Source organism: Poeciliopsis prolifica, unplaced genomic scaffold (genome assembly GCF_027474105.1).
Source record: "Poeciliopsis prolifica strain line A6 unplaced genomic scaffold, Auburn_PproV2 SCAFFOLD024, whole genome shotgun sequence".
NCBI classification, from domain to species: Eukaryota; Metazoa; Chordata; class Actinopteri; order Cyprinodontiformes; family Poeciliidae; genus Poeciliopsis; species Poeciliopsis prolifica.
In genome coordinates, this window is record NW_026562399.1 from 5,212,501 (window position 1) to 5,227,215 (window position 14,715).

The following is a 14,715-nucleotide window of genomic DNA, read 5'->3' on the forward strand; positions in this document are numbered from 1 at the left end:
TAATGTTTTTAATCTTCAGCTTTTTGGAGCAGAGTTTTTCTATCCGTTCATCTTTCCAGCGTTTCTCTGATCTTTCATGGACTGTGGACGCTAACATTAGCATTAGCGGCTACACGCTAGCATAGGTTCACTGATAGGCTAACTTCTTTTAGCACAACTGGAGCCCAACGACAGAAGCAAAAATGAACCTCAGGGGGACCTGAGGAGCGTCTTCCATCTCTGCTGTTAGCCGACGACGCTGTGTGTCAGATTTACTGCTGTACCAGAAAGACTCAAATGCAAAGGTTCTAGTCGCCAATGATGAATGTTTTTAAGGAGCAATGGCTTCTTCTTCTCTGATTGGCCGTTCAGCCTGTGAAGGGACAGAACTGGTTTCACCGTAGAGACTAACTTTCTCCACCCGTTTCAGTAGCTTCTTCACAAGATCTTTAGCTTTTGTTTTGGGGTCAATTCACATATTTCCCAGCAGAACCCGTCTCCTTTCAGAACCCGGTTCTAACTGGACATTCCCCTCATGTCTATTTGCCCAGATGAACCTTCTGCCACCTGCAGATTGGACCGCAGGATGACGGTAAACAGCTTCTGAATGAGGTTCTGGTTTATAGCTTTTCCTCTGGGTAAATGAGGAAATGGCAGTGAGTTCCAGATGTTGCTGCAGCTGACTGGTGTTAGAGCCTCACATTGACATGTTTTCAGTGTCTGCTTTTGATTTGAACATATTTCCACGTTTTCCCCCAAAAAGACGAGCGGTCCTGTTCAGGTCGGCTCCAGCTGCTGAGCAAACAGTTGTAGTTTTCCACTGTTTTTCAGATGTGCTGCTCCTCTGCGCTACCTTGGTGTGAAGTTCTTCAGTATGTCGGTGTTTCCAAGATGGCCGAGGCGACGCTGTTTGTCACAGAGCTGCGATGTGGGGGCGTTAGGCTGGAACATGGCGGTCAGAACAAGACAAACACCCGCCCACTCTCTCTGCTCTGGATGTATGTGGAAAGCCCAATGAGCCACAACGGAGTGTAGGATGGGGTTTACCCTCCTCCTGCTGGGTTTAGTCGTCTTTACAAGTGGGAAATTTTAAGAAGGTTCTTATGTTACGTCAACAACTCTCACCTGAAACCGTGCCACACTTTCTTTTTCTTGTGTCTATAAAGATAATCTGAAGACCCTTTAGATTATCTGATTCCTTTTAGTTTCACTGTCAGACTTCAATCTAGGTTTGCAGGAAGCATTCTAACCTTTAAAAATGTAGCCTATCCATAAAAACTTTACTTTTAGAAGAGTGAAAAGGTGTAAAAACTGAGCTATGCTGTTTTGAAATTTTCTTGAGGTTGTTTTTGACTTTTCTGAATAAGAGTTAATGCGCTAAAGGAGATGGAAACAAATTTACCATCTAAATTCTGCTGTAACGAACGATTCCATCCTCTGATGGGCCTCTGCCTTACCAGAAGCACAAAGATCTGGAACGTTTTCAGACCTCCAGGTGAAGACGCTCCATTTTTTGGAGACATGTGCTTCATGACAGTTGCATGCAAACATAGATGTTGTTCTCATTATTAATTTGAATCGTATTTTGTAGGTTTTGGCTGCTTAGCGTTGCTGTTTTTAATCAAACTAATCTGTTGTCTTCATTGTCTCTGTCCTAAAGCTGGCTCTATTCGCTCATTCTCTTAACATTATGTAGACTAAAATGTTGAACATTTTTATCTGTCAAATGCAAACAAAATAAACAAACAAACAAAAAAACACCCTTTAAAGTTGAATTTCCAGCTTTTAATCTAAACATGCTAAGACTAAAACTTGAGTCATTAAATCAGTCACTTTCTATGCTGTAAAAATACTAGATGTTATTGTTTGAAAACAAAAGTGTGTAGAATCACAACCTGATTAGCCTGCTGGCTAACCACAGTCTTTCTAGTTTTCTTCTAACTGCATCCTAATCGCTCAGTTTTACTTTGAAAAACATGTTTAGGTTTATTGTTTTATCATTTAACACTAAGTTGTAATACGTTTGGTGTTAGATTTTCTTTTGTTATGCTTTTGGTTCATATTTTGGAAAAAAAATCTTTTCTCAACATTTATGTTTAGCTTTTCTTGACTAAAACATTTTGTATTAATAAAAATACAAAAAGCTAAATTTAGATAAAGTTATCAAAATAATTTAGAGCCATCAGTCAACTGTATTCTGACTGAATGCTCCCTAAATACTCTGACACAGGAAAGACTAGTTAATGCATTTAGTTGGATTTAATTTCTCCCAGTGGATCATTTGGATCCTGGTAAACGAACATTTTAACTTCAACATCGTTTGATTGGAACCTATAGCAGTGACCACAGCCTGCACAACAATCCGGTCAGGGTTGATTATTAACCTGCTAACATGGGGGTGGCAGTTGTTGGGTCCACTATGTTGAACAGCCTGAAGAAGGTTGATCACATCTGGATTTTCTTTTATTATTCTCTGTTGTTCATCTCCTCTTCTCAAGAGAAGTCCGGGTGAGTTTGGGCCAGCTCGTATCTCACCAGAACTTTGTCTGTTTGGTTGTTAGGGGGGAAGCAGTTACGTTGATAAAGATTAATGTTTGTAAAGATTAATGATGAGTATAATAAATGCCTCCAGATCATCCACTGATCTCTGAATTATGATTGTTGCGGAGAACCTGAACTGTTGGAAAGTGTTCATGTTTTCATGCTCGGTTCAGTGTTTTCTGCTTTGTGTTTATTCAGCGTACTGCCATTCGGCCAAAAAAGGCTCTGAAACATTAACCTTTAGTCTCCTGGTAAACACAGCCGCAACATCCGAACCATCCACTGGTTCCGACCCGGACCGACCCATCTGGGCTTTGCACTGACTGGATATTTACATAATCGCTGGTTCTGAAAGCTGTTGGTCAGTTTGGCGTAAACCAGGATGTTAGGAAGTCTGATTGTTCTAAAATCTAATGGACCACATGACAGAGTGGAGAAATGGAGGTGGATCCAAAACTTTGACCTGGAGGGTCTCATAGTTGTAATAACAAGAGTTTGGTGCTGATCGTAGTTTTTTTTTTGATGATTGTAGTTTACAACGGATGAAGACCCAAAATACATGTTACATACACCGGGACCTAAACGATCAATGCACATGCTTGACAGGTCTAGTTAAAGTCAGCCGAGGCTGAACAAAACATTCCCTTTTGCATGCCTGAATTTAAGAATCAATGTTCAGAACCAAAGACGAACACTGCTGACCAAAAAGTTAGTTCTGCTAATGCTAAAGCACTAGACCAACACTAGATTTAGTTGAAACAAAATCTGTTACGTATGGAACCATATGGATACCCAACATGTTGATGACACAACATGCACTATAAAATAGTACATAGGAGAAGCTAAGCGCACTAAATGAGATGATAAAGTGCTAAATGAAAAACTAGCTCTTAGTGCATCAGTGGGTTAGCGAAAGAGTGCTGACCACTGTGCAGAGCTGGTGTTCAGTCATGTCTGTGTCTGTATTTCCAGGCTGTCCTTCTGGAAATGAAGCTGTGTCTTCTTCTGCTGCTGATGTGCCTCAGTCGCCAGGGACTGACCGTAAGAAGAACCGACTCGTAGCGTTTCTCTTGTTAGCATTCGTGTCTGAACTCTGTCGATGTCTGTTCAGGAAGAGCCCGCCACAGCAGCTCCTGAAGTCCCTCCAATCACAGATAAAGAACAGGAGAAAAACGTCAGTAAATGTGGGAGAACATTCACCCGTGAGGAACACCGGGCGATAGGGGGCGCTATAGAGCAGTTGGGGTTGAAGATCCTGGAGAAGCTTGCTATCAGCCCTCAGCAGTCCAACGTCATCCTCTCCCCTCTCAGCCTGATGTTCGCCCTCGCTCACCTCACCTTAGGTTCACCAGCTTCATTTTCCAGATTTAATTTAGATTTAAACTGAATTGTAATGTTGCAGATTAATGCTAAGACGGTAAAAAGTTTCATTTATCTTTCCTAAGGTTCCCGCAATGAAACAGAGAAGATTCTCCTACAAAGTCTTCAGGCCCACAACCGGCCATGCTTCCATCACATCCTGGGAAGCCTTGTGCCTCATCTAACTCACAGGTCACTGGAGGTGGCGGCACGCATGTACCTGAGGCCAGGTGGGACATCAGCAGTAGTGGTTCCTCACTTCAGCACACATTAGTCACTCTCATGCTTTCTTCTTCCTCACCTCAGGATTTGAAGTGAAGGCTTCGTTTGTTGAGGAATCTCTGGCCAGGTATTGGTTATATTTGGGAACCAAACCCTTACATAGATAACAGAAGAGGGAACTGGATTGCAGTGTATTTGGACAAACTGGATCAATCTTTCATCAAAAATAATTTTCCACACCAGACTTCTGAAAGATCTGGTTTGATGTATTGAGAAGTTTGTAATTATTTAAACAAACAGCCAGATCTATGCCAGATCTGTTTTCAAACTGTTTTACTGTCCAGGTACCGGTCCCGGCCCTTCCCTCTCATCTCTGTGGATGAGGTCAACCAATGGGTGGAAAACGTCACCAATGGAAACATCCCCAACTTCTTGGAAAGCATTCCACATGACGTGGTGCTAATGCTCATTAACGGTGTTTACTTCAAAGGTGAACCCTTCAATCAATCCCTCACCAATTATAAGTGTATTGCAGGGTGTTGGAAGAGGATGACCTTACTTACATGTTTCCCTGAGTTTCAACTGAAACCATAGGAGTCATATTTAACAAGAGACGACTGCATATTGACCTCGAATAAAAGCTTTCTTTTGCTGTATCTATTTGTCAGGTGAATGGAAGACCCAGTTTGACCCTCAGGTGACCTCAAAGGGAGTGTTTCATCTTGACAGCCAGAACTCAGTGTCAGTGGACATGATGAAGTCTGCCCAGTATCCTCTACGCCTGATGGACGACCCTCAGCTGCAGGCACAGGTATCACAACCCTCTTACATCATGGAAATCTAATGCTGGGATTAGTTTCTGTTGAACGTCCAAACAAAATGATGTTTTGTTTTGTTTGCAGGTTGCCAGCTTTCCCTTCAAAGGAAACACCAGCTTCCTAGTCATCCTTCCCATAGGAAACGTCTCATTGGTGCTTCCCAAGCTAAATATTTCTGACCTCTACAGTCGTCTACCTCAAGAAAAATCAATGCAGGTCAACATACCAAAGATGAAGCTTCAGTATCGACAGGAGCTCGAAGAGGCACTGACCAGCATGGGTGAGGATAGAAAACCTTGTGGCACCTCATAGGTTAGTTGGACAAGTAGACCGATGCCTGTTGAAGCATTTCAGGACTAACTGTTGTTCTATTGGTCAGCAGTGACACAGACTGGAAGCCTCAAAGTGTGGTAGTATGCAATGCAGATACGTCAAGGTGCATCCTTCTTTGTGCCAAAGCAGGAACTTCTGCAATACTGCATCAGGAAGTAGAATGGACTTGACTGTGAATCACCATAAACATCTTTTTCTTCCAACACCATGTTTCCATACTTAAAGAGTCGATATTTAGTACCAAGACACTGATGTCTTATAGCACCAACAGAGTGATGTCCAGCTCTGGTCCAAATTGCCCACTGCTCTGCAGGTTTCAGATGTCACTCTGCATATGCACCGATTCAAAGGCCATTAGCAGGGTCCAGCAGAACCAGCTGACAGAGCCAGGACACATGTATATTTGTCAAACAGGCATAAGATTATGATCCCTAACAGGTGATAACACTTTCACTAAGCCAACTGTCAAAAGTGGGACATATCAGGCATCAAGTGAACACTTTGTTCTCAGAATTGATGTCTTAGAAGGAGGAAAAAATTGGAGTGAAGAAGCCAAGCTGCCTGAATCATGTGAGGAGTTTCTGATCAGGTGTAATGAAAGATCTCTGGTGAACCAAGAAAATAGTCATGGTCAAGGTTTAGTTATGCACAGGAGGAATGCCTGCTGCTCTAGGCCCACACGAGCCTGTTTGAAGTGTTGGCCTTGCCCCCAAATTTAAGAATCAGCAAATTTGGGATTTGCTGATTAGCCTACTAATCAGAGGCTGTTTAGTATTTCCAAACTGCCTCTGAATGGAAATACTGGACCGAAAAGTTTGACCCGTGAAGACCCAACTTGGGAACTTCCAGAACATTAAGGATGCCAGATGTCACTGCAGGGGTCCAGTGGAAAGAGTTGATGCTGTCAGTGGAATCTCTAGTATGGCAGATCAGGCCGTCACATTATTGGGAATAATGTTATGAATTATAGATGTAGATTGTGTGATGAAGGGTCAAATAATGATTTGTCCTCTGAAAATAGGTGGTTGTGTGGTTTCCTGCTCTGAGGGTCTGATCCAGAGCTACTGTAGCACCATAGACACTCTGGAGGACATTGTGTATTTACATCTCTATTGAGTATTTCTCTCCTGTTGTGCTTGTCTGTCAGGACTCGGCTCCCTGTTTTCGGGTCCGGACCTCTCTGGCATTTCTGAGCAGCCCCTTCGGGTGTCGAGCGTCCGTCACGCCACCACCATGGAGCTCAGTGAAGAGGGCGTCGAAGCGTCCGCCACCACCGTGGTGACCGCGATGCGCTCCATCTCCCTCTTCTCTGTCAACTCCCCTTTCCTGTTTGCCCTTGTTGATGACTTCTCTCTGGCCCCTCTGTTCCTGGGCATCGTCACAAACCCCGCCCCCGACAACGACCCCATGCCTAACGACGACCCCAACGGGAACAACACCATGAACGACCAGCCTGGAACCGGGGCGGCCAGGGGAGCAGACCTGAACGTCGAGCTCAACAGGTTGCCAGCAGAGGGCAGCACTCTTCAGTCCTGCAGCGCCCCCGGTGGTGGGAAGGAGCAGCCGCAGCAGGTCGACGAACAAGATGGCAGCAGCAGTAAGACTCAAGGAGACGAGCCCTGCGCCAAACCAGACAACTTTGTCCCGGTCTGAAAAAAACATATCGTAATAAAGAAATGATGCAACATCTCATCAGACAATTAGAGACTCCAATACAACCAATAAGTTTCAGACTGCACGGCTCCTGTCAACCCTCAGGAAGCTAACGCGTTAGCCTGTTTCAGAAAGGCGCGTCACGTGATCGTAGTTCAGCTGAAAACCACAATATGCTGCCCTGATACAACGTCTGTAACTAACGTCTTTATGATTTACATGTTCTGTTTTTACTCAAAGTCTGTTCTTCATTAAATTTAAAAAATATCTTCCAGAGAGTGAAAACAGCCTCTGATAGGAAATATTGTTTTGTTTTGTTTGTTTTTAAACTGCTACCATGTTCATCAGTAACTGTGAAATAAAATACCTTGTTGTTGTAAAGAGGTTTGGATGCTTTCATCTGATTCCACATATAAACATGGAAATGTGCACGAATTGCAAAACCTCATAAAAACAAACAATAATGAAACGATCTGGCAGCTGATTGATTGGCATGTGGACCCTTCGTTTAAATAAACTTTACCGTTTTATTGAATAAGTTTTTTTTTTTTTTTGACTGATGGACCTTCTTGTTGCCACGGGCAACAACGGAAGCTGTAGCTTGTCTTGTATTTTACAGTTGCTGCTGTTTGACTCTAATCTTTTTGAACCATTCTGAACGTTTCTGACTAAATCAGTGAGAAACTTTAGATCAGAGGAAACTAAGTGGATCTGCTTCCAAAGCTAATAAAAGGACATTTGCAGATCAAATGATAAATGTTTTGTACTTTACCCCAAACTAAGAAGCAATGGCAGCTTAGTAAACGGTGTGCGCGCCCCCGCTCCCCCGTTTGTGCGCCGCCTGTGCGCAACCCCGCGGGTCCAACAGTCTCCGCTGCAGACGGACAGAAAGACAGCAGCGACGTGGACCGTCCGGACCGGAGAGGTGAGTGAACCGCTGCTCCTCTTTTGTGTGTGTGTGTGTGTGTGTGTGTGTGTGTGTGTGTGTGTGTGTGTGTGTGTGTGTGTGTGTGTGTGTGTGTGTGTTTTTGAAACTGAAATCAAAAGCTGATGGTCAAAAAAACGTGCAAACTGGATCCAGGCTCCAGTTTGCACGTTTTGGCTCCAGTGACTCAGAACTGTCAGAAAGACACTCGGTGCTTATTTGGACCGCTTTGATTTCATTCTTACATTTAAATCCGAAGTTTAAATCCAGTTTTTATTGCTCGTTTTGTGTGTGTGCGCTTTTTTCTTTTATGAGAGTTGTGCTGAAAAACAAAGTTTTCCTTCCTTCTGCGCCGCGGAGACAAAGACCGCAAACAGCTGCAGCGTTTCCTCCGCTACGAGGTTATGTAATGTGAAACAGCAGCAGCTCTGGTCCAACTTCAACCATCAGAACCATGAGAACCTCTGAAGAACTCTCATATTTGTTCCTGTATGCCTTCAATTGTTTCTATATTCTGATCTAATTCTGACTCCACACAAAGTAAAAATATTTGATATAAAACGCTTCACCAGTTCAAAAGTAGGAAAGTAGGGAATTTCCCTGGAAAAACTTTCAATTTCAGGTTTGGGCTTCCAGTAGTTTAGAAACCATTAATGATTGTTGGTTAAGGAGACCAAACAAACAAACACGGTGGTAGAGGAGTGATGATGTGGGCTTGTCCTGCAGACACTGAGGACCGATCCGTCCCCAGCCAAGTGAGACGATGATGCAGATAATAAAGCATAAGACCAGGACGGACCTGGAGCCTCAGGACTGGCGGGCAGAACGAGGCGCTGGACGAGTTCATATTGAGCTTCATGTCAGGAAACATTGAATCACTCTCTGCCCTCCATGGCTCTTGTTTTCGTTTCGAGTCTTAGAGGAAAAAAGCTGCTGCCCGGCTCCATCTGGGTTTCCCATCATTCCTGTGTGGTCTGAGGTTTGGTGTGAAGAAGGTCCAGATGTGAGCAGAATGCAGCCATTGTGCAGCGGAGGCTGTAATCAGAGCGTCTGCTGTCTGCTCAACAGAAACTCCCTCTGCCTCCTCCTGCTGAAAACAGGTTTCTGACCCGTGAGGAAAAACGTCTTCTCCTCACCAGATATGAACTCTGTTCATTTCAACTCATTTCTTTACTCCAGTTCACAACAAAAGCCTGGAGATGATTTACACTTTCAGCATTCTCTCCTCCTGTCCTGCAGGGGGCAACATTATACAACCACCTGTGTTGTGTCGTTGTATGTAATCCCTCACACTGAGCATGCATGTTGCGACAGTGGAGAGGAAAACCTCCCTTTAACAGGAAGAAACCTCCAGCAGAACCAGAACCCGGACTCAGAACCAGCGACAGACTGGAGCTGAGAGAAGACAGAGACACAATGAGAACCAGGACAACTTTCTATGTTAAAGTAAAGAGTTGGAAGCAGGAGAGGAGAGTGATCAGGTGATGGCAGCATCATGCCAGCTGATGCCCCGCCTCCAGGAAGGAACCAACCAATCAGAAGCTCTTCTATAGAGAGAAAATAACTGAACATAAAGTTAACAGTTGAAATAACAGCAAGTACAGCAGGATGGAGAGCAGTAGGAAAAGAAAACAAGAAAAGTGGTGAGTTTCTCCTGCAGCAGAATAATAGAGACGCATCAGGACAACCTCAGGCCTTAGAGAGAGGCAGAACAGGAAGTCATGTGACCCTTCTGTCTCTTTAGTGACGTGGCATCATGGCGTCACGCCATCATGGCGTCACAGCATCATTGCGTCATGGCGTTCATCTGCTTGTTTTTCAGGATGAAGCGAACAACGTTCCTGCTGGCGTTGGCAGCCGTCCTGAGCTTCAGCTGGGCTCAGGTAACCACAGATCGTCTCCTCGTGTTTCAGGGTCATCAGCTGCCTGCAGCTTTTACTCTGTTTAATTCATGGAGTAAAAACTTTCAGTTGGTGCAATGAAAATGTTCAGTTCATGGTTTCTGCTGCTGCGATGCAGTAAAAACCTTCTGCTGGGTTCAGATCCCAGTCTGGGTCTTTCTGCATGGAGGGTTGAAACTGTGTTTAAATATATGTGGTGATAGCAGATGGTTACAGCGATGATCATATTTGGGCCATCAGGAGGATTTTGTGTTGAAAAGGTAAATCATGACAGAGAGATAATTCAGATTTGATGTTGGGATAAACTAAAAACAAACAGATGAAACCAATACCAACAATCTGCAGGCAAGTTTGGTTAATTTATGAAGTGTGTTTAGAGTTCTTAGCTGGTTTAGCAGATCAGATTGTTTGAATGTAATCATTTAAAGGAAAGCTGGTAAATGTGAAACTGTTGTGCACATGGCCTGTTTATCTGGTGAGAAAACTAAACTGCTTTAGAGGGAGAACTTCCAGTAGAACATCTCCAGTGGAACTGGTTCCTGTACAGGCATTTGTCACCTCCAGGCTTTAGTTCTAGTTCTGCTCAGTAAACACAACTGTGAAGTCAGAGCCGGGTCCATCCTGATGGTTCTGTCCCGGTTCTGTGCAGTCGGACTCCGGAGGTGAGGAAGCGGCCGTGGAGGAAGAACATGTGGAGCTCTTCACCACGCCAGCCACCAAGATGGGCGCCGCCACCTCGGACTTTGGCTACAACCTGTTCCGGGCTTTGACGAGCCGCGAAACTTCAGCCAACCTTTTTCTGTCTCCGATCAGCGTGTCTGCGGTTCTGACCCAGCTGTCTATGGGTGAGTGTACTGGCTCTAACTGGGCCTGAATGAGTTTACTTTGATTGTTCCCCTCAGTGAGGAACCTTCAGGTACCCCATCTTCTTATTCCTCCTCTGAAGCATCGTCATAACCAGCGACTCTGTCCTTCCCCTCCTGTCCTGCAGGGGGCTCAGAAAACGCCCAGAGGCAGCTGCACCGGGCGCTCCGGTACCACACCCTGCAGGACCCTCAGCTCCAGAACACCCTGAAGGACCTGCTGGCCTCAGTGACCTCCTCAGGCAAAGGCCTGAGCATGGCTGCTCGGCTCTATGTGACGCGACGTGAGTCCAGGTTTACGACCCAAATCGTTTAAAAGGTTCTGGTGTCTGTGACTTGCTCAAAGAGTTCAGATCTTCTAAAAAACCCAAAGCTTTGATGACTCATCACTCCGTTGGTTTTCAGGACTCCGTCTGAAGCAGGACTTTTTCAAACTGGTGGAGCAGCAGTATGGCGTCCGCCCCAAAGCGCTGATGGGCGGAGCCAAAGACACGAAGGAGATCAATGATTGGGTGTCTCAGCAGACGGGAAGGAAAGTCCAACAGTTCCTGACCAACGGTCTCCCTCGAATCGCCGGCATCAACGCCATCAGTGCCGCCTACTTCAAAGGTATTGAGCGTTCATGATGGCAGAGGAAAATCCCGGTTTGGTGTTTAAACGTGACAGACGGAGGAGTTTCTGACAGACATATAAACCTGTAGCTGGTAAAGATCAGACCGGACTCACATCCTGGTGACAAGCAGTTCAGAACCACTTAGACAGGAAGGAGAAATGTTCAGGGACAAAGTGTTAACTGTACGACAATAACGTCATAATAATAAAGATCTAGTATTACCAGAATAAAGTCGTAGTAATATGACAATAAAATCGTCATATCAACAACTTTTTCCTTTTTTCACAGAATGACTTGTTTTTTTCTGGTAATATTACATCATTGTTAATATCTTTAGTACTCTTGTGGTTAATATTTTCAATCTTAGCGGGCTCTGTTACTTCGTCGTTGGTCATTGATAGGAATGTAAATAATTAGATCTTTAATGAGCTGGAGTGACCACCAGGGGGCAGGAGCGGGCCGAGTCAAATCAGCAATATTTCACATCAGCAGCAGCAGTATTAATGCTTCCTGACGTTTGATGGTCAGACCCTGCAGGGTTGTCGGTTCCATTGCCGGACCCTGAGACAGCCGTTACAGCAGCCAGAACCGGACTGACGTCTGGGTTCTCCTCCAACAGGGGGATGGGTGACCCGCTTCAGTCAGGGCGGAGTTCAGCAGGACTTCCAGGTGGAAAATGGGGCTCCGGTCCGTGTTCCCATGATGCAACAGGATAACTACCCGGTGAAGATGGGTGTGGACTCGGACCTGAGCTGCACTGTGAGTGTTGTGAGCAGCAGAGCTGAGGAGCTGTTGGCAGAGATCTCAGGAATGTTGTGGTTCCTCCTGCAGATCGCTCAGATCCAGATGCAGAACGACGTCAGCATGTTTGTCTTCCTGCCCGACGATGTGACGACCAACACCACGCTGCTGGAGGAGAGTCTGACGGCTGAGTTCGTTCAGGACCTCTCCATGGCGCTGCAGCCGGCCCGGGTGTCCCTAACGCTGCCTGTCCTGAAGCTTAGTTACTCCATCGACCTGCTATCACTGCTTGGCGACCTCGGTGAGTCACCCAGAGGAGCAAGACCTTCAATTTCACTCTGTCCATGACTGAGGAGTACACTGGTTCTCTGACACAGGACAGTCAGTCCTGAGGGAAAGTTAAGGGACTAGTCAGTGAAACTGGGAGGAATCGGGGGGAACCCGGCAGAACATTCAGCCACACAGCTGACTGACTCCCAGCATTCTGTCTGGTTTGTGCGAGGCAGGGGTGACCCAGTGGGATGCCATGGAGCATCAGTCGATCCTCATTCTCCTCATTCCTTCCTGCAGGCCTCAGTGACTGGCTGGACAACCAAGAACTGGAGAAGATCTCCGTCCAGCCGGGCAAACTCACCAGCATCAATCATAAAGTTGTCATGGAGACAGCACCCGAAGGAGCCCAGTACCCCAGCACCGTATCTGCACCCTCCCACCTGACTTACCGAGTGGACCGGCCCTTCGTCTACCTGATCCGAGATGAACCGTCAGGAGCACTGCTGTTCATCGGGAAGGTGGTCAACCCCAAAGTCCTGAAAATTTAACACACACACACACACACACACACACACACACACACACACACACCCCCCCACACACACACACACACACACACACACACACACACACACACTCACACATATGTTTGTGTGGCTATCTTTGTGGGGACTTTTCATTGACTTCCATTCATTTTCAGCCTAATCTTTGCCCTTGTCCTAACCCTAACCCTACTTAAAACTCAAATCACACCTTAGTCCTAAATCTAATCCCCGACCCAAAAAAAGTGTTTCCCCTTGTGGGAACCAGTGGGTATATGTCAGGAAAATGGTCCCCACACGGTATTGCAAATACACACACACACACACACACACACACACACACACACACACACACACACACACACACACACACACACACACACACACACACACACACACACACCCACACACACACACTCTTAGCAGGTCCTAGGAGGGGTTCCAGCTGTTTGTGATGGCAGATGGTTTAAGGATATTTGATCATATTTTTCATGTTGAAACAGAGATGGATCATGCTAATCTGTGAATACTCTTGAAATAATCTACATTAAGAAATGTTTTGTAAGAAAGCAGATGTCGTCATTTGTTTTAATTACAATAAACATGACAATAAACTCCAGGACACGTTTTCTGATGTTTTCTGATGTTTAACATGAGCCGGTCGGGATTTTGTTTCAGTTGGAAGTGTGTATGAAGAGATTCGCAGGGACCAAGCCAGGTTTTAAGTATTGGTGTGATGTTTACGGTTTTGAATTGTCAGGAACAGAACCAGATATGAATAATGTCAGTGCTGAGAGGCCAGAGTGTCAGGATACATTGGCCTCTTAGGGTTAACGTTTGACCAACTTTATACAGATGGTCAAATTTAGTGGAGGACTCAGATTTCTGAACAACTGAAGATGTTTCAGCAGGTTCTATGACAAAAACAGCAGATTTAAATAAATCCCAGCCGCAATCACCTTTAGTCATGACTGAGGTACTCAGCATGTGATGCGCCTCTGTCTCCACCAAAGGGAGACAAACAGCCTGTAAACACAAATAGCAACCAGATTTCTTCTGTTTTGGTTCCTATGCCTTTTTCTTCTTCTGAACCTCCATCTCTTTTCTGCAGATAAAAAATAAAAAGATAAAAAAAATCTAAATGAAAATCTTTGTAACTGTTTCAGTTTTAATGAAACATTTTGTGTTGAAAATAAAATGTTTCCTGGAAGAAATAAACAAAACTTTCTTCTGCCGGAAGATAAAACAGAGGAAGAAAAAAAGCCAGTTTACCTCTAAGCTTTATTTATGTTAATAGAAATCATCAGATTTTATGTCAACACAGAGACTATCCTGCACCATACCTTGCAGTAGGGGGCAGTTTAACTCTTCTGGCCTCCTGGACATTTTGTTCTGGGTCTGGGTTTAATTGAACAGTTCAGAATCTCAACTATTTTTATGTAAAACGGAGAAGATTTATCCCGGTTGTTTGATTTTGGGTTAAATTTTTGTTTTTGTCCCACTTTTTGTCTTTTAAACTAAATCTGGTTGATTTGTTTGCTGACTTCCAGAACATTTTAATGCGTTTCCATTACAATTAGATTCTCATATTTTGCGATTATTTTTATTTTATTTTAGGAGGTAAATAGGAACAGTCTGCCTCTAAGGATACATTTAAGTTTCAAACAACATTTCACTACGATATGATGCTGAGAAACTTAAAGGGATCAGTGCGTTTTAATGAATATGTGGAGTCAAAACTGAGTCCACGGAGTTCAGATCTAACAAAACCAGCCCGGACTGTTCTGCTGGTTTCATCCTGCCAATGTAGTGGCCGTCTGTCAGAGAGAGAAGCTGACTTCCTGTTGGGCTGACAAGCTGGTGTGATGAAACAACCTTTAGACTAGAACGCTGCTTCCTGTTTAGGCACTCTGCTGACTTTGGTCTGATTGAGGAAACTTCAATCAGATAGC

The 14,715-nt window shown here is 44.7% G+C and overlaps 2 protein-coding genes across 2 annotated transcripts; both read left to right on the top strand.

Annotated features, from left to right (window-relative positions):
- Positions 1-2,389: 2,389 nt before the first annotated feature.
- Positions 2,390-7,286, top strand: serpinf2a (serpin peptidase inhibitor, clade F (alpha-2 antiplasmin, pigment epithelium derived factor), member 2a). The gene is made up of 9 exons (XM_055046508.1): positions 2,390-2,487; positions 3,493-3,561; positions 3,632-3,863; positions 3,966-4,109; positions 4,186-4,228; positions 4,446-4,591; positions 4,770-4,912; positions 5,004-5,199; positions 6,400-7,286. The coding sequence occupies exons 2-9, from the start codon at positions 3,508-3,510 to the stop codon at positions 6,903-6,905; spliced, it is 1,464 nt and encodes a 487-aa protein (XP_054902483.1). The 5' UTR covers positions 2,390-2,487; positions 3,493-3,507; the 3' UTR covers positions 6,906-7,286.
- Positions 7,287-7,505: 219 nt separating this feature from the next.
- On the top strand, positions 7,506-13,382 carry serpinf1 (serpin peptidase inhibitor, clade F (alpha-2 antiplasmin, pigment epithelium derived factor), member 1). The gene is made up of 8 exons (XM_055046509.1): positions 7,506-7,830; positions 9,653-9,713; positions 10,381-10,576; positions 10,723-10,878; positions 11,000-11,203; positions 11,827-11,966; positions 12,039-12,249; positions 12,519-13,382. Exons 2-8 carry the CDS (start codon positions 9,654-9,656, stop codon positions 12,767-12,769), a joined length of 1,218 nt encoding a protein of 405 aa, XP_054902484.1. The 5' UTR covers positions 7,506-7,830; position 9,653; the 3' UTR covers positions 12,770-13,382.
- Positions 13,383-14,715: the final 1,333 nt, after the last annotated feature.

Coding starts and splice junctions, on each gene's coding strand:
- serpinf2a (XM_055046508.1), top strand. CDS start 3,508: ATGAAGCTGTGTCTTCTTCTGCTGCTGATGTGCCTCAGTCGCCAGGGA. Junction 4,229..4,445: donor GTTGAGGAATCTCTGGCCAG/GTATTGGTTATA, acceptor TTTACTGTCCAG/GTACCGGTCCCGGCCCTTCC. Junction 4,592..4,769: donor TAACGGTGTTTACTTCAAAG/GTGAACCCTTCA, acceptor TCTATTTGTCAG/GTGAATGGAAGACCCAGTTT.
- serpinf1 (XM_055046509.1), top strand. CDS start 9,654: ATGAAGCGAACAACGTTCCTGCTGGCGTTGGCAGCCGTCCTGAGCTTC. Junction 11,204..11,826: donor CAGTGCCGCCTACTTCAAAG/GTATTGAGCGTT, acceptor CTCCTCCAACAG/GGGGATGGGTGACCCGCTTC. Junction 11,967..12,038: donor ACTCGGACCTGAGCTGCACT/GTGAGTGTTGTG, acceptor TTCCTCCTGCAG/ATCGCTCAGATCCAGATGCA.